Genomic DNA, 18,639 nt, shown 5'->3' with positions numbered 1-18,639 from the left:
TGTGCTCCTAAATGAGAAAAGTATAATAATCAAACTCTTATCAACCCAGGCTTCAGATTACAACATGGGCTATTTGGCAGAAATTTCCTTAAAGACAAAGTAATATTATTAAACAAAATTGTACCATTGGAGTAAATGTGGATAAATACCAGTAAGATTTATTTCCATATGAAACAAGATTATGACTAGGAAGATGTTGAAGAGGAAACCAGCATTTCACAAATAGAAAAATTGTACCAGGCACGGCTAAGTGCTTTACACTTACTAATTCAGTTAATAGCTTTGTGGAGATGGAGTAATTGTCTAAGGTCAACTAGAGGCGCAGCTGAGCTACCACCGTAAGGACAAAACACTAAGAACTAATACATACCCAAGGAAGCAAATGGGATGTAAAACTGAGATTAGATGAAAATTAGAATTTTGTTCAAATCTTCAGGTTTTTAAACTTTTGTGTCTGTTCTCGGTCTTCAATAATACTTCATTTCTATGGTGGGTTTCAGCCTCAGTCCTGAGGCACCCCTGTCAGGTGTACCTATTTCCCTATTCCTACCTGCAGGCCTCAGGGTCATATTTCGGGATTAGCTCCTTTGCAAGCACACATGCATGCCTGCATTCATTCACAAATACACCCTAAGCAGGTACTTCTGGGCAGGTACGTGTGCCGGGGATACAATAGTGAGTTCCTTCCTGCATGAAATTTTTATTTCAGAAAGCTTCGTTAGAAACTCCTTGGCTTCCTGGCTGCCTCGTTTCCTAATTGTACCTCCTTGCCTTACTGGTGTTTCTCCTAAACCCTGACTGTCTGGTTGTCATGAAGTCCCAAGTAATTAGCCATTGGGCCAGAAATCTAGATGGTGCTTTTCAAACTTTAATTTTCAGAATCACCCGAAGAGCTTATTAACACAGATTGCTGGGCCCTACGTCCAGAATTCCTCACTTGAACAGGCCTATGGTGAAGCCTGGAAACATGCAGTGGTTGCAAAGCTGCTGGTCTGAGAACCTAACTATGAGAACTGCTGATCTAGAGCAGGGCTGACAAGCTTTCTCTGCAAAAGGACAGATGGTGAATATTTTAAGAGTTTGAGGCCCATATATTCTCTGTTGCAACTACTTAATTCTGCTGTGGTAGCATGAAAACAGTTAAAGACAACATGTAAACAAATAGATGTAGCTGTGTTCCAATAAAGCTTTATTTACAAATAGGCAGTGGGTGGATTTAGCTTGGGCTGGAGTTTGCAACTCCTGATGTAGAATGCTTGTGAGCATCCCATCTTTGCACCTGGGTCCAGCTTCTCTGATCACTACAGACATCCCCATGTCCAACTCCTACCATTTTCCCTTAGCCTGGCCTTAGACCCTCAGGTACCAATTCTCTTTCTTTTCCTTGCAGTTTCAAACTACAATAAACTATAATACAGGATTATCATCGGAGAGAAACAGTGCTCCCCTGAAAGAATCACATTATATGTTACACCCTATCTTAAAAAATGTTATACATATTGTATGTTATACGCTACATATGTACTTTTATGTGAGTACAAAGATAAACACAGGAATGAGGTATCATCTTAGTCTGGATGGCTCAAAAAAAAAAATCTATGCATGAGTTGACACTTGACTTTAAATCCTAAACAATGAATTAAGGTTTAGCCAAGAAATGGGGAGAGGTAGGGAAGGATAAGGGAGGCAATTCCAAATGAGAAGAAATCACATGTACAAAGACAGATGTATGAAAAGACATGTAATGTTTGAGAAGTTGCCATTTAGTCAGTATGGAAATGATAGACGAAGTGAGGTGTGGCAGTGAGGAAGATGAGGCTGGAAAAGCCAGCAGGGAATGGAAATGGAAAGGTCTGTGTGTTATGCTGACAACCCCAAAGGCAAGGGACACCTGGCGAATTTTAGAAAAGGAGACACAGGATCAGATTTACATTTCAGAAAGGTCACTAGTAGCTGTCTGGGGTTGGATTAGGACAAAAGAAGCCTGCATGATAAATTAAGAGGCCACTGCAGTCACCATTCTCTTGAGGTTTAAAATACGTTAACTCTGGAATTAGGATGTGCTGTGGGATTCTCAGAGCCATTCTACAACACTGGTTCTCAGAGGCTGCTGGGCTCCCCTGTGTTCTGCATTCCACTGGGTATCATCCTTGTTTTAAAGAGACCTAACGCCTTCTTTCCTTTCCCTTTAATCTGGTCTACAGTACTAAGACTGACAGCATTAAGTCATTAAACCATTGGAATGGCTCATTTGCCTGCTTCTGGAGAAATCATTCAACTGGTTAATTTTTCTAAGGCCAAGAAATAGATTTTAACTTGGTGCTTTTCAAACCATAGAAATCACATTTGAACTCACAAAGCCAAGGGCTTAGTTATAAGGCCAGAATTCACACACCCAGCTGACAGCAATCAGGATGTGAGAGGTGACTGGGTGTGACTTGCAAAAACAGCACATCCATCTTATCTGAGTGAGAAGACAGCAATACCCAGGGTGGAAAATCTACCACGAAGCATTCATAAGAAGGAACCTATCATACCAGAAAGGAGGAGCATGTGATTAGAGATCTAAGGAAATCTTAAGTACTTTAAATAAGAAGATCTAATGGCCAGTTGAGGGAAAATCATGAAAAACATATTTCTATCTTATTTTCAAGGAAAATGGAATACAGCACATAGAGTACATAGAGGCTGCCTCACTACGTCGTTGAGTCCCAAACAGGCCAGTGACTCCCATTTCCCATCCTGAGTGCTGATCTAGTGATTATGCAACTGCACAATTGATTTCATTTTATTTTTCAAGTCTCCAATATTTTGTACACATTCTTACTTTCTTCGAAAGCAAGTTGGCAACATAACTTACAGATTATTAACATGGGATCTGGAATGAAGACAGAACTGGGATTTGCATCCCTGCTCTGCCAACCACTGGATATGGGTCCCTCAGCAAGTAAGTAACTTAAGTTACCAAAGAATCAACTTTCACAACAGCAAGATAAGCCTAATAACCTAGTTTAATAAGGATGTTCTGCAGATGAAATTACATCAGTTATCACAAACATTTTTGAGTATATTAGGAAAAAATGTTGAATACATACTTATGACAGTTATATTTTTGTAAAACATTATTAAAATTAATAAATTATGCATATTATAAAATGCAAAAACTAAAAAAGATGAGACAAAACAAACAGAAGTTCTAACATTTTCTTGCTCACCCCAATGGATCATGTTGTGTATCATTTTAGAGGCCCTCCCACTAAATAATCAGGGTAAAGAGTGGAAGATGTGGAGCTGAGTAAATGCTCAGAAAGTGGCAGGTCTTATTAAATGAGCTAACTACAAATGTTCTTAAGCAAATAGAACAGGAAACTACTGGAATTTTAAACCATGAAATCACCTGTACATCATGTAAATTTTCATTTCGCTTTTAGCACAAATGAAAGTGACATGTGCAGCTACTAAGAATAGATGTGGTAGTTTTATCTGAAAAAGCATTCCATTCTAATACAGAAGTTACTGTGAACTTCGCAGTCATGAATGCTCAAGAAAAGTCCTGTTTTCCATTAAGTTTTATATTTCTCTAGGAATCCTCTAAACCATTATGTTGCCATATGTTGCAAAGGGCGCTAAATTGTTGTTTAGTCACACTGAATGTAATGGTTGATCTATATTATGCCACATCAAGGGACTCTTTAACCATCCCCCAAATGCCAACCACGTTTTGAGGAGTGGTAAAGGAAATAATGTAAAAAAGGATCACTACCTCACTGTTCCTATCTTAGTGCCTTATCTCAGTGCCCAGGGCACTAAAGCCTGTCTGGAACGATGCTGTTTTAGTTTACACATTCACTACCTATCTCCCAACACTGAAACAAAAGGCAGAAATTCTTCTATCCTCTCCCTGCTGAGCCCCAGAGCCTAGAACAGAGCCTGCCACGCAGCGGTGCTCAGATATTTGTTGCTGAATCTTTCCAACCCATGATTTTCTCACATTTATACATTAAGCAACTTTGAAGACAGGTTTTATAAATGAACGAGTCTAACTTTCTAAAGAATGCCTTCTGTAAAAGTCTTGGCTTCTTTTCTAACATACCCCTAAATTAATCCTTAGTGATAGCACATTTGATACCAGTGCCTTCAATGCGTGGAAAGCATGAACTAGATTTGTTAATAGGGGGCAGGCTTTCATTAAGCAAGCACTTATTAAGCTCCAACTTCTGAATTAATTATTTAAATGAATAATTCATTTAGTCATCAAATATTTATTGAGTGGTTAACATAGGCTAGTCAGTCAAGCGCTGGAGACACAGTGATAAATATGATAAACACAGTCCCTGCTTTCGTGAAACTTCCATCTAGTGGATGACATACATCAATCACAAACTACAAAATGCACATAAAACACAACACTGCTACCTGATCAAAAAAGGCTTGACAACAGAATTACAGTGTTCTGAGTTTACTCTTCAGCTCAGAAATGATCCTCTAACCCATAACCTATTTCAGAAAAACTTGAACAGATGAAAGCATTGGATAAGTTTCCATTTAAAAAGTTTCCAAATCCATGCATCATAATAAGAGAAAAAGCAAAATCTTATCACCAGGGAAATCTGCTTTAATCAGTGATGAATCTAGGCAGGTATTATATAGCTTACACTGTTTTCTGTAATGCTCAAGATAAATGATTTGCTTTCAGAAACACAGAAATTATTAGTAGGTAATCTATGCAGTACTAAAGACATAATTGCATTTTTCTATTGAAGCAAATAAATATTAAACATTTTCAAAAAATTATGTATTCCACAAAGGCACGCCTTCATATTTCAAACAATGGTTTAATTATAAAATAAGGAAGAAAGATCAGACTTCTGTACTACTAATTTTCAAAGGAATCTAGTAGCATAGTATGAATACGAGACAAAACATAATTTATATGTCTTAGAAATAAGTTAGAATAAAAGTAAATAAATTTTAATAAAGAATAGAAGCTCAGACCAGAAAGAAGTGATATCACCCTGGCTCCTGATATATTAAAGTGACAGATCAAACGTGAGAAATATCAGAGAAACCCCTGCCAATGAAACATAAAACTTCATAATTATTCCGTTATTTACAATTCTTCTTGAGAAAATACAAAATTTTAATTTAATTTAAAAAATCTGATTTAGACCAGGCATGGTGGCTTAGCCCTGTAATCCCAGCACTTTGGGAGGCTGAGGTGGGTGGATCACGAGGTCAGGAGATCGAGACCATCCTGGCCAACATGGTGAAACCCCGTCTCTACTAAAAATACAAAAATTTGGCTAGGCATAGTGGCGGGAGCCTGTAGTCCCAGCTATTCAGGAGGCTGAGGCAGGAGAATCGCTTGAATTCAGGAGGCAGAGGTTGCAGTGAGCCGACACTATATACTAGCCTGGAGACACAGCGAGACTCCATTTCAAAAAAAAAAAAAAAAAAAATCTGATTTAAAAAATATAGGCTGACACTATAAGTGGTTTCCCAATCTAAAATTATGAGTCCAAATATGTTGACTACCTTTCAAAAGAATGAGGGTGAGATAAAACAGGTCAAGTTTGTTGTCTGAAAGAATAAGACTACTGTAAATTCTCCTAAGTGGTGACGAAAAGAGACTAAGAGGTGTTACTGTCCACGATACCCATTGTGAACCTGCAATTCTCCTTAGCAAAGTGGGTCCAGACAACTGAAGTATCCAATATGATAGTCCCATCTGCATTTTAACCATGTGAGCTTTCTTATTCCTGAACAAGTTAGGCCTTCCTAGTAATCAATGTCACCTCTTGATTTATTTAGTAACAGCAAAAGAAAAAACAAAGGAAAAAGCTGTGTCGGCAACTGAGTGGTGAAACAACTCTCAGCGTTACAATTTTCAGAAATATCCTGAAAAGCTTACCATATGAATGCAAGTACTGGAGCTCAAACAGTACAGTTTTGGAACAGAGCTGATAATTATATTTTATAGATAGATTTAAAAGTCCCCAATCCTCTCATCTCATGATGACCGTCAATAGGTATAACAATACCCGGTGGTCTTTTTCAAACTTTCCATATCCTCCTTCCCGTAGTGTGCCCTGAGAGTGAAGGCAGCACATTCTAGCACTCATTGTGCTGGGTAGTAACATACCTGAGTAACTAAGCATCACAACCAAAGGACAAATGCCTTCTTGTATATTTTTGGTCTCTTTGGATATTTTTTTCAGCTTATGCTACGAGTTACAGTACCCAAAGGAATAAGGATTTAACTTAATCTTAAAAACTGAATTACCGGTTTGAACAAACGTCGGAGGGACAAGAGGGAGACAGCAGGGTTTAAAAGTACAACCTTAATCCTATTGTAACATTTCCTCTTATTTTGTACTAAAATATTATTTTAGGAAAAACTTTACAAATCTTTTATATTTTGAATGTTGTGAATGTAATACTACCATTAATGTGGCAATGACATATCAATTCAAATATGTTCAAAAACAGTTTGCATATGGGCACAATGATGTTCTGATCTTTTGAGGAATTCGTTTTCTAAAAAGTCCACATACAAATGTAATATATAGTTTTCAAACTGTGCTTAGTGGATCCTCAGAGTCGCAACAAGCCCCGCCTGGAGCATCCATGAGGGCAAGGTAGAGGCCGAGGGGAAAGCCAGTTTGGATCTCCTCTCTACTCTTCCATTCCAGCCAAAGCAGCCCTGCTTTCGTCAATTATATATATTATGATTCAGGCAGTTTGTTTGGAAAATTCTGTTCTAAAAAAAAAAAAATGTGAAAATGACCCTCACAGTTTAAAAATTCACTGTCTGACATGCTAAGTCCAATAATGACATGCTAAGACCAATATTATGGTCTACATAAAAATGGATTCCAATCACATAAAAAATAGGTTACATAAACAGCATGTCTCAGTTAAAGTAGATAAGGAAGAAGACAATGGATGAACCCTAGGACTGTATTTGCTCAATTTAAAGCCAGGGTAACATGCTGGAAGAATCTGTGGTCTGACATGCTGAAACTTGCCTCACTAGGTGGTTTTAATGGCAGTAAATCACAACTTCTGAACACTCATCCCGGCTGATTTTAACAAAGAATAGAATCTGAGACCAAGAAAGAAGTGATATAACTCTGGCTCTCTATATTAAAAATCCTACAGTCCTCCTATGATTGCAGTTAATGGAAACACTTCAGAAAAACAGCTTGGTCACAAAGGTCCCTGTGTTATTTTATCTTTTTTTTTTTAAATTTTATTATTACTTTTTTTTAACCTTGAGACAAGGTCTCACTCTGTCACCAAGGCTGGAGTGCAGTGGTACTTTCACAGCTCACTGCAGCCTTAGCCTCCCGGGCTCAGGCAATTCTCCCTGCCTCAGCCTCCTGAGTAGCTGGGACCACAGGTGCATGCTACCACATCCAGCTAATTTTTAAAAATTATTTGTAGAGAGAGCGTCTCCCCCTGTGTTTGCCCAGGCTGGTCTCAAACTCCTGGGCTCAATGATCCTCCCACCTTGGCCTCCCAGAATACTGGGATTACAGGTGTGAGCCATCACATCTGGTCTATTTTGTCTATTCTTTTTCCCTAAAAAGATGTCTGCTCTCCTCTAACTGGTAAAATAATCCTTGGAGGCCCATTTCAAAAGTTACCACCTCTCCAAAAGCTTCCTTCGGATCAAATTTGTGGGTCACCTTGCTGGGTTCCTCAAGATTTCTTCATTTGGGGAATTTGCTCAGACTGTGGTACCCAGAGGGCCATAGCCTCATTAGCCTGTAATGAGCATGTAAACATGAACTGCTTGATGAAAGTTATTTAAATGGATCACCAAATGAAGCTCCGGTTTCAGGAGTAGAGATGGACACAGAATTAGCCTTCATTTGGAGTAGGCTGGCTGAGTAAATGACCCAATCTCTTAATCTTTCTGGATCTTAGATTTTCAACAATAGAGGCATGGCTTACTATGAAGTAAAGACAAATTAGTTATGAATTCCCGTTGTCATGTATTTTAGGTAAAAAGCAGTCATAAAGGAGGTTTCTGTCATCTGTAAACTATACGTAGTTTATATAGATGCATATAGACACATATATAGATGTGTGCGTATATGTGTATACACCCCCCCCCACTTTTAATGGATTGCCTGTCAACTTAAATTTTAATGTAGCTCACGATCGCCATCTGCTGGGAAAACGTTGAACATCTATTTCAGTTAAAAGCTGGAGGTTGCAAGGCTTTTAATCAGTTATTAAAAGAACAAGAAACATAACTGTTAAACCTAGAATATTTAATCTATAAAAAACTCTAGGACATCCAGAGAGTAAGGATATTAGGTACATTAAACATTCAACTCTAGAACTGAAGTTGTGCTTCAAGTGGAAACAACGAAATATGTTTAGAATCCATTTTCAAATATATATTTTTTATTCTGACTTATTACATATTAATTCTGTCTCATGAGGATGGAAGGCAAGGCTGCCTTACATTCAGAGACAGGAAAAAAATCATTTCCAACTGGTTTTCTTTTTTTTTTTTAATTCTTAAAAGAGTAAGGGAAGCAAAGATTAAAAATCAATAGCACTAATGCTTTAAGATATATGACTTTAGCTAGGCAGATTAAAAGAGATTATGATTATGGCTTCAGATTATTTTATTTCACTACATAAATACCCCAAAGACATGATCATATATAAATATGTTAGGAAGTGGAGAGAGAGAAGGTGGAGGGAGGGAGTGGGGAGGGGAGGAGGGGGGAGGGGAGGAGGGGGGAGGGGAGGAGGGGGGAAGATAGGCGAGAGAGACATTGAAATAAGTCAATTGATAACAAGCCCCCTGGTGTGTGTACACCTATAAAATTTAGGGTGGGAGTATCATCCTAGAAGACACCACACATGCTATTGCATGTCTTCTTATAAATAAGCAGAATAAAAAGTTAAGTTCAAATATAAGGAGGAGATATCTAGATATATCTACATATCTATCTCTATATATACAGGTATGATATATGTGAGCTTATATTTATATTTAGGGATCTTCCCCTTACAAAATATAAAGGCTATATGAGAAACAATCACCTTCCATAAAAAGTGACAATCTGCTGAGGAGACAGGAGACCAATATCTCGAGTTGCATATGGCGACCTTGTGGAATAAAGAAAACCATCTGCAGCTAGAACATGGTATCCCCATACTACATAAAGGGAAGGGAGGTGAGGAGCAGAGGGGGAAAATAGTCCAGGGAGGTACTGGTAACACTAGCTACTTCTCAAGACAGAGGCACAAGGAAGTACACAGTTTGATAGAGAGGAAAGAAGAACAAAGTTATCAGTCTTTACTTACCTGGAGAAAAGATCAAGTAAACTGCAGCAGACAGGCTAGTTTGATTCTATGCAACACAAACATGAGTGCTATTGAAGAGTTATCTAGTGGCAAGCTAGAGGTTAGAATGAAGACACTTGAGTGATTCAGAGGATGAATATTGGAGGAAGAGTGAGGATTCTGGCTCCCCCTATTAGGAGCTGTGTACTCTCAGCCAAATTACTTAATCTCTCTGTTACCTTGGATTCTTCATCTATAAGATAGGAATAATTAGCATCTGAAAGGGATGTTGTGAGGACTGACGAGATTAATAGATGAAAGTGCTATGAACAGCACCTGGCAGACAGCAAGTGCTACACAAAAATGTTTTCCTAATTAAGGAAGCAAGATTCTTGCTATTTATACAGTATCAATCAAAATGTATCCATCACTTTCTGGCTTAATAGCCTTGGTTTCCTTATCTGTAAAACGAGAACATTTACTGCTGTCACAGAAATAATACAGGCGTATGTTTGTCACAATGACTGGGCAAGTGTAAGCACTGGATTACTCTCTCATATATTATTATCAGCTATGCAAGCTGTGTGATTACAGTACTATTTTACATTGTATTGCATATTATATTATTAACTCAAAGTACACATGTCATGTACACAATGTGTGAGTGTATGTGGGGGCATGTTCCATATCCTCAGAGATCCAGAAACTGAAATACGTTGGCAAGGAGATTGCTAGACTGGCCAAACCTTGATCCAAAATTGTGAAAAGGGTGAAGATCTATACAAAATAATATCTAACCCCAAAGACTTCTCAGCAACATTTTAACACATATTAAGATTTGTTAATGCTTAGATGATGAGAGGGTATTCAGTAGTGAATGGTATGTCAAAAGATATTTTGACTTTTATTCCATTGGTTCCTTGAATAAAGATCGAAACTCTCTGGAAACCAAACCCCCTGTACGATCAACAGAATCATCCACGTACCTTTTCAATCAACTCGTAGCTCTCTTCGAGTTTGAGCAGCCTGTTCTGCACGGATGTAGATGCTCGCTGATAGACTGCTCGCCACTCCTGAAAGTCACTCTCTGAAATCTCAGCCACAGCAAAACATAAAGTTCTTAACCCTGAAAAAGGTAGCATACATCACCCCAACACATCAAAGAAAATTTTGTTCAGAAGTCTGAGGTTTCTGTTTTTATTTCACAAAGTCTCATTTTGAAAAAAGGGATTCCATACAAACAATATGCTGAAGTCCAATTAAATTATGACAAAAACTTAGTATAAATTGTAGATTAATGTTCCCCTGGTCTTTAAAATTGGTACCCTGCTTCTAATTCCCAACCCTTTAATCCATCTTCCATGCCTAGTGTGGCATTTCTAAAATCCTAATCTTATCAAGCAATTCTTTTGCTTTGAATCTTCCAATTTTTCCCCAGGACAAAAATTTAAGCCCCAAAGTACGGTTTATACATGTTTCATCAGGTGCCTTCACTCTCATTTCCTGCAATTCACTTCCCACACACAGGGGTCTTTGCACATGCTGGTAACTTTTTCTCCATTCTGCTTTTCCCAATGACTGCCCATTGTCTGCCTTGCAAGTAGTTTAAGACTCAGATCTGAAAATCATCTCTTTGATGTACCCTCCTCTCACCCAGATGCCAAAGGCAGAAACACTCCTATGGGATGAGTGACAATGTTTTAGAGTTTTTCTTGTGTGTCTCCTCTATTAAAGCACTTGGAAAGCAGGGACCCAGAGTTCTTCAGAGTAATTCAGTACCAAGCATAGTGGCTGACTTCTTATAGTGGCCTCACAGATGTTTACGAAGGAAGAGAGACCCCGGTGGGGTCTACTGGGAAAGCCACCTTCCTCTTACTAGGATATATGACTGCATTTATTACTATCCTTTGTCACCATAAATCTGTAGTTTAAAAGTCTAAGTGTAGTTGAGGGATAGTGGCAAAAAAGAACTGCCAGCAGATACACCCTGGAAAACAATCAAAGCTGATATTTAAAGTGACCTGCCCCTGTGCCTGGTGCCTGCCAATTTCATAACTCACATCTCTCTCAGCCAGAAAAATGTAGATGGATTGGAAGAAAGGAGAAGCCAAAGCGCTTGTCAGCTACGCCAGGAAGCAGTTATTTAGGTTCGCAAGAAGACACTGCCCTCACTCCAGGTCATTTAATTCTTAGAATGACTAGGACCAGATACTAAGCTTAGTGATCTCAAGACAAAATGTGTCTAAGGGAACACGTCAGAAGTAAGAAGCAAGGAACATACAAAGTTCCCAGAGAACTCTACCTTCCAAGAAAGGGTGGTCTATTGCCAGATCACTGAGAGTGGAACTCAAATCATGGGGCCATCTTAGGACATGTTTTTCTTCTTGGAAACTTGGCTGGAAAACGTACTGGAGGGTAGTCAGGGGGAGAAGTGTCATCCAGCCCAGGGCCAGAAAGAATAGGGTGCAGGTGTGGGCCAAACCATTAAAATCTAAGAGTGGAGTATCTTTAACATCACATCCAGAGAGGAGAAAGATGTCCTCAGTTCTCCTCCAAAACAAAAAGAATCTGTATTGTATGCTGGGTAGGTTGTATCTGCCAAGGTCTGAGGCTGGGCCTTAAGGAATCTGAATTCTATGAATATATGTTTCCATGCTTTTACAGTTTGAAGAACCATACAGAGGTTTTTCAAAAGCCATCTTTTTGTTTGTTTGTTTTTGCCTAGTGTTTTAAAAAGCATTCCTATCTTTTCTCTGCCTGAATTAACAGGAAAAAAAGTATTTGATGAGGTCAGTTTGGTGCCACTGGCAACAGTTCCAGCTGAAACAGATAGGAGTGAAAATTGAGACTGGAGATTTAGATTCAGCTATAACTACCATTGTCAAGTATGAGGTAAGACTCTACAAATTCTTGTAGTAACTGACTCTCATGTTTAACAACCCTTGCTGCCTTTCATCTAACCTAGATCCTCTCTCTAGACTAGGTACTGCTTTGCCTTGCACATAATATATTTCAGGAGGACAGAGAGACAGGGCGAAGCTTGATTATCTTATTTTGGATTCTCAGGCTTCACACAGAGCCTGGCTTGTGGTAGGGGCTCTCTAAAAAAGTCTTGAGTTGCAATACACTGAATAACAATTTTAATAGCTACATAAGTTTTTCATAGAAAGTCTTGAGTTGAAATATATGATTTCCTTTTATTTTAATCACGCTTTATTGCCGAATTACACTTACCTTCTGTAGCAAACTGCTCTAAATGTTTTAGGGTAATTTCTTTGTATTTTGATGTCTCTGCCAGTCGATCATAAATTACAGTGTCCTGGAAAACAAACAGAGGGTAAAATGACTTAATTAAGCATTCTGAGTTTAATAAAGTTGATGTCGGTAACAACAGTAGAAGGAAATCAGTGTAACAACCACCAATCTCTTTTAGCATTCATTTTAAAGAACAAGATATTTTTGTCTAATAATACTATTTCCCTAGTGACATTAAGGAAAAAGTCTCTAGTCTTGCATCTTCATCTTTCCTTTCTGAATAAAATTGTAGTTATTCCCATGTTCATATCTCATATTCTACACTTCACTTACCTTCCACATGCTGCAAGATCTACCCCAACCTAGAAGGTTTTCCAGAACACCTTCATAGGTGTTCATAGGTGCTGCAAGGAAGAACGGTCCAGAACTCAAGTAAGTTTGGGAAACACTGGACTGAGCAAAGCAATAGAGCTTGTCTTGCTGTAACAATCCTTGGAGACTTTAAAATGCCAGTGTGCACAGTGGATCTTGAAGGGGCTACATGATATGTGCCCCAAACCCGTTGAACCACAGAACTTTTTAGGGTTTAGAGCATGTTTATGGGACTAGTGCTCACAGAAGAACAAACTTTAAGAAATACAGGACTAAATCCACTGAAAGGGCCAGTGGGTATTGTGGGGAGAACCTTGGACAAATCTCGAAATGCCTTAAATAGCCATATATTTCTGATTGTATCACTTTAGCTTTAAGACTCAATTTACTTAATCTGTAAAATTTGGTTACCCGATTATGTTTAAAGTTCTTTTCAGCTTTAACTTCATGTACCACTTATGCTTCTCTAGTTTTTGCTCTTTTAAAAATTGCCTATTATTCCTTTAGTTATTATGCAGCTTTGGTTTAGTGCTGTAAGAATTTTCGTATTCAACCTTCATGGTTTTATTAGACCAGGAAAAAATAAATCATTTATCTGCAATTACTCTCTCAGTGGTATTACCCATTTTGGGGTCTCCAGTCTCAGGGCTGATATTTGGAAGCAGACTAATGGACTATGATTTAGAACCCTTGAGAGAAACAGAACTTAGTGACCTCAGAACAGATGGAGTATTCCAAGCTGCAATTATGAATTTCTTTTCATTTTTTCAGTGATGGAATGGGAAGGGGGGCAAAGCAAAAGGAAATGATAGCTTCTCCTCATGGCTCCTTTCTGAGAATGAGAAGAATAATTTGTAAATTCTTCTTTTAAGAAGAATTAAATTTTAAAATAATATTTTCAATGATGTTAATACAATCCACTCGAAAACTAATATTTGAAAACATTAAAATCATGAAAACAAAAGTGATAAGTAATATAGTTAAAAGGATTAAATTATGCAGTGTATCCAAACGTTCTAGTGGAAAAAGTTGACGTTTAGAATGGGACAAATTAATTTTATAGCTTCTTTATAGTGTTGAGAAAAAGCAGAAGAAAGATGTGGCCTTCTGCCTTAAATGTATAGTACGTTTCTAAAACGACAATCGCAATCAGCTGGCCATGCCTACACTTGAAAAATGAATAAACATTGTGATGGTTAATACTGAGTGTCATCTTGATTGGATTGAAGGATGTGGTGTGTCTGTGAGGGTGTTACCAAAGGAAATTAACATTTGAGTCAGTGGGCTTGGGAATGCAGACCCACCCTTAATCTGGGTGGGTAAAATCTAGTCACCTGCCAGCGAATATAAAGCAGGCAGAAAAACATGAAATGGCAAGACTGGCCTAGCCTCCCAGCCTACATCTCTCTCCTGTGCTTGATGTTTCCTGCCCTGGAACATCGGACTCCAAGTTCTTCAGTTTTGGAACTCGGACAGGCTCTCCTTGCTCCTCAGCCTGCAGGTCCCACGGCCTATTGTGGGACCTTGTGATTGTGTGAGTTAATGCTTAATAAACTCCCCTTTATATATATGTATTTATTCTATTAGTTCTGTACCTCTAGAGAACCCTAATACAGATTTTGGTACCAAGAGTGGTTCTAGAGGAACAGAATATTAAGATGGAGTTCTTTCATTGGTTTTGGGGTTTCTGGCTGCTTAATATGATTAGACCCCAAAATGCTAAGGACTCTACTTCTAGTAGTATGCAGAACACTGATAGTCTTTGGCGTAAACTGTTTGGAGAGTTATGTAAAATAAAGGCATTTGACATTCCTGATTCTTCGTTCATGAGAGGCAATGAGTTTAGTGACTCTATACATAATACCTTTGGCCATGTGTGGAGAACCAAGGAACATAATGAAGCTGGTTGGTTGCTCCTAATTTCAGTGGACAAAGTAATGAAAGAAAATGATGAACTCAGGGATTCTATCTCCCGGCTTCAGAAGCAGATACTGAGTCTCAAATCTGCTAAGATTGCCCTGAGTGAGAGTCTTATCTCCTGCAGGGAAAGAATTGAAGTTGTGGAAAAATAGACACAAGCTGTTATTATGCGAGTGGCTGACCTGCAAGGAAAGATGCATGAACAGCCTCTACAGTTGTCTACTGTTAAAGTGAGGGCATTGATTGGAAAAGAATGGGATCCTGCAGGGACACGTGAGAGGACCCTGATGAAGCTGCGGACGCTGAATTTGTAAACTCTGATGAACCTTTTTTTGCCAGAAGTAACAGCTTCCCCATACCCAGGAGTGGCAACATCCCCTCTCTGAACCATGCTGCCATCAGCCTTTCCACCTCTGTCTGAGGAGATAAACCCTGTGCTGCCTGCGGTAACAATGATGTCCTCCCCCGAGGCAGTTGCCAGGCAAGATGATGTGGATTCTCTTCAGGAGCCACCCCCAACACCCCTGTTTGCTTCCAGACTATAACTAGACTCAAGTCCCAGCGGGGCCCTGGAGGTGAGGATGAGAGGGTGACTCATGAGTAGATGCGCTACACTAAAAAAGAATTGCCTGAGTTTTCAAATTTATATAAGCAGAAAACTTCTAGGTCGAATGGATAAAAGACTAATTTGAATTACAAAAACCGAGAATCACAGCCCCTCAATCAATTTCCAAACTTGAGCCAGTTTACAGACCCAGAACCCCCTGAATGAAGGGGAGGCTGGGTCCCCTTGAAAAAGGACCCCACTGTAGTACCGACAATTTATGCTGTTAATCTTTCTCCCATCCTTCCCCAAAGAGACCTCCGGCCTTTTACCAGGGTAACTGTGCATTGGGGAAAGGGAAATGATCAGACATTTTGGGGACTACTGGACACTGGCTCTGAGCTGATGATGATTCCAGGGGACCCAAAATGTCACTGTGGTCCTCCAGTTAAAAGTAGGGGCTTATGGAGGTCAGGTAATTACTGGAGTTTTAGCTCAGCTCCGACTTAGAGTGAGTCCAGTGGGTCTCCAGGCTTATCCTGTGGTCATTTCCCTGGTGCCAGAATTCACAATTGGCATAGACATACTTGGCAGCTAGCAGAATCCCCACACTGGCTCCCTGACTGGTAGAGTGAGTGCTATTATGGTGGGAAAGACCAAATGGAAGCCATTAGAGCTGCCTCTACCTAGAAAAATAGTAAATCAAAAATGGTATCATATCCCTGGAGGGACTGCAGAGATTAGTGCCACCATCAAGGACTTGAAAGACGAATGGGTGGTGATTCCCACCACCCCCATTCAACTCTCCCATTTGGCCTGTGCAGAAGACCGATGGATCTTTGGGGAATGATCCATGAATTACCACGAGCTTAACCAAGTGGTGACTCCAACTGCAGCTGCTGTACCAGATGTGGTTTCATTGCTCGAGCAAATTAACACATCTCCTTGCACCTGGTATGCAGCCACTGACTTGGCAAATTCCTTTTTCTTCACCCCTGCCCATAAGGCCCACCAAGCAATTTGCCTTCAATATACCTTTACTGTTCTAACTCAGGAGTATATCAACCCTCTGGTTTTGTGTCATGATCTTATTCAGAAAGCCGTTGATGGCTTTTCATTTCCACAAGATAACACACTGGTCCATCACACTGATGACATACTGATTGCATCCAGTGAGCAGGATGTAGCAAACACACTGGACTTACTGGTGAGACATTTGCATGCCAGAGGATGGGAAATAAACCTGACTAAAATTAAGGGACCCTCTACCTCAGTAAAATTTCTAGGGGTCCAGTGGTGTGGGGATTGTTGAGAGATATTCCTTCTAAGGTGAAGGATAAGTTGTTGCATTTGGCCCCTCCTACAATGAAAGGCACAATGCCTACTCGGCTTATTTGGATTTTAGAGGCATCACAGTCCTTATTTGGGTGTGTTACTCTGGCCCACTTATCAAGTGACCCAAAAGGCTGCCAGTTTTGAGTGGGGTCCAGAACAGGAGACAGGTCCTGTATGAGCTGCTCTGCCACTTGGCCCATATGACCCAGCGGATCCAATGGTGTTTGAGGTGTCAGTGGCAGATGAGGATGCTGTTTGGAGCCTTTGGCAGGCCCCCATAGGTGAATCACAGCGGAGGCATCTTGGATTTTGGAGCAAGGCCCTGCCATAATCTGCAGGTAACTACTCTCCTTTTGAAAGACAGCTCTTGGGGCTTGTTACTGGGCTTTGGTGGAAACTGAACATTTGACCATGGGTCATCAAGTCATGATGCGATCTGAACTGCCTATCATGAACTGGGTGCTTTCTGACCCATATAGCCATGAAGTGGGCTGTGCACAGCAGCATTGCATCATCAAATTGAAGTGGTATATATGTGATGAGGCTTGATCAGGTCCTGAATGCACAAGTAAGTTACGTGAGGAAGTGGCTCAAATGCCCATGGTCTCCACTCCTCCCACTCTGTCTTCTCTCCCCCAGCCTGCACCAATGGCCTCATGGGGAGTTTCCCCTATGATCAGTTGACAGAGGAAGAGAAGACTAGGGCCTGGTTCACAGACGGTTCTGTACAATATGCAGGCACTACCCAAAATTGGACAGCTGCAGCATGACAGTCCCTTTCTAGAACATCCCTGAAGGACAGCGGTGAAGGGAAATCTTCCCAGTGGGCAGCACTTCAAGCAGTGCACCTGGTTGTGCACTTTGCATGGAAGGAAAAATGACCAGATGTGCGATTATATACTGATTCATGGGCTGTAGCCAATGGTTTGGCTGGATGGTCAGGGACGTGGAAGAAGCATGACTAGAAAATTGGTTACAAAGAAATCTGGGGAAGAAGTACGCAGATGGACCTCTCTGAGTGGTCAAAAGCTGTGAAGACATTTGTATCCCATGTGAGTGCTCACCAGTGGGTGACCTCAGCAGAGGAAGATTTTAAGAATCAAGTGAATAGGATGAACTGTTCTGTGGACACCACTTGGCCTCTTTCCCCAGCCACCCCTGTCATCACCCAATGGGCCCATGAACAAAGTGGCCATGGTGGCAGGGGTGGAGGTTATGCATGGGCTCAGCAACATGAACTTCTACTCACCAAGGCTGACCTAGCTACGGCCGCTGCTGAGCCCAATTTGCCAGCCGCAGAAACCAACACTGAGCCCTTGATATGGCATCATTCTTTGGGGTGATCAGCCAGCCACCTGGTGGCAGATTGTTGCATCATGGAAAGGGCAGAGGTTTGTCCTCACTGGAATAGACATTTACTCTTGATATGGGTTTGCTTATCCTGCACGCAGTGCTTCTGCCAAGACTACCATCTGTGGACTCACGGTCTTCCACACAGTACTGCCTCTGACCAAGGCACTCACCTTATAGCTAAAGAAGTGTGGCAGTGGGCTCATGCATCCACCGTCACAGTATTCCACACAGCACTGCCTCTGACCAAGGCACTCACCTTACAGCTACAGAAGTGTGGCAGTGGGCTCATGCTCATGGAACTCACTGGTCTTACCATGTTTCCATCATCCTGAAGTAGCTGGATTGATAGAACGGTGGAATGGCCTTTTGAGTCACAATTACAATGCCAACTAGGTGACAACATTTTGCAGGGCTGCAGCAAAGTTCTCCAGAAGGCTGTGTATGCTCTGAATCAGCGTCCAATACATGGTACTGTTTCTCCCATAGTCAGGAGTCAGGGGTCCAGGAATCAAGGGGTGGAAGTGGAAGTGGCACCACTCACTATCACC

General features: G+C 40.4%; 1 protein-coding gene across 3 annotated transcripts in view; it reads right to left on the bottom strand.

Moving 5' to 3' along the window:
• The window catches only part of ATP8A1 (ATPase phospholipid transporting 8A1), a 268,024-nt gene that overhangs the window by 107,103 nt on the left and 142,282 nt on the right, over positions 1-18,639 (bottom strand). For all 3 annotated transcript variants that reach the window (XM_023224492.2, XM_023224493.2, XM_023224494.2), the window contains 2 exons: positions 12,547-12,631; positions 10,299-10,438 (listed from right to left, as the gene is read on the bottom strand). In XM_023224492.2, coding sequence (XP_023080260.1) covers positions 10,299-10,438; positions 12,547-12,631 — 225 coding nt within the window. The remainder of the gene's footprint in view (positions 1-10,298; positions 10,439-12,546; positions 12,632-18,639) is intronic.

Source organism: Piliocolobus tephrosceles, chromosome 3 (assembly GCF_002776525.5).
Source record: "Piliocolobus tephrosceles isolate RC106 chromosome 3, ASM277652v3, whole genome shotgun sequence".
NCBI lineage: Eukaryota > Metazoa > Chordata > Mammalia > Primates > Cercopithecidae > Piliocolobus > Piliocolobus tephrosceles.
This window is presented reverse-complemented; position numbering and strand designations above follow the sequence as displayed.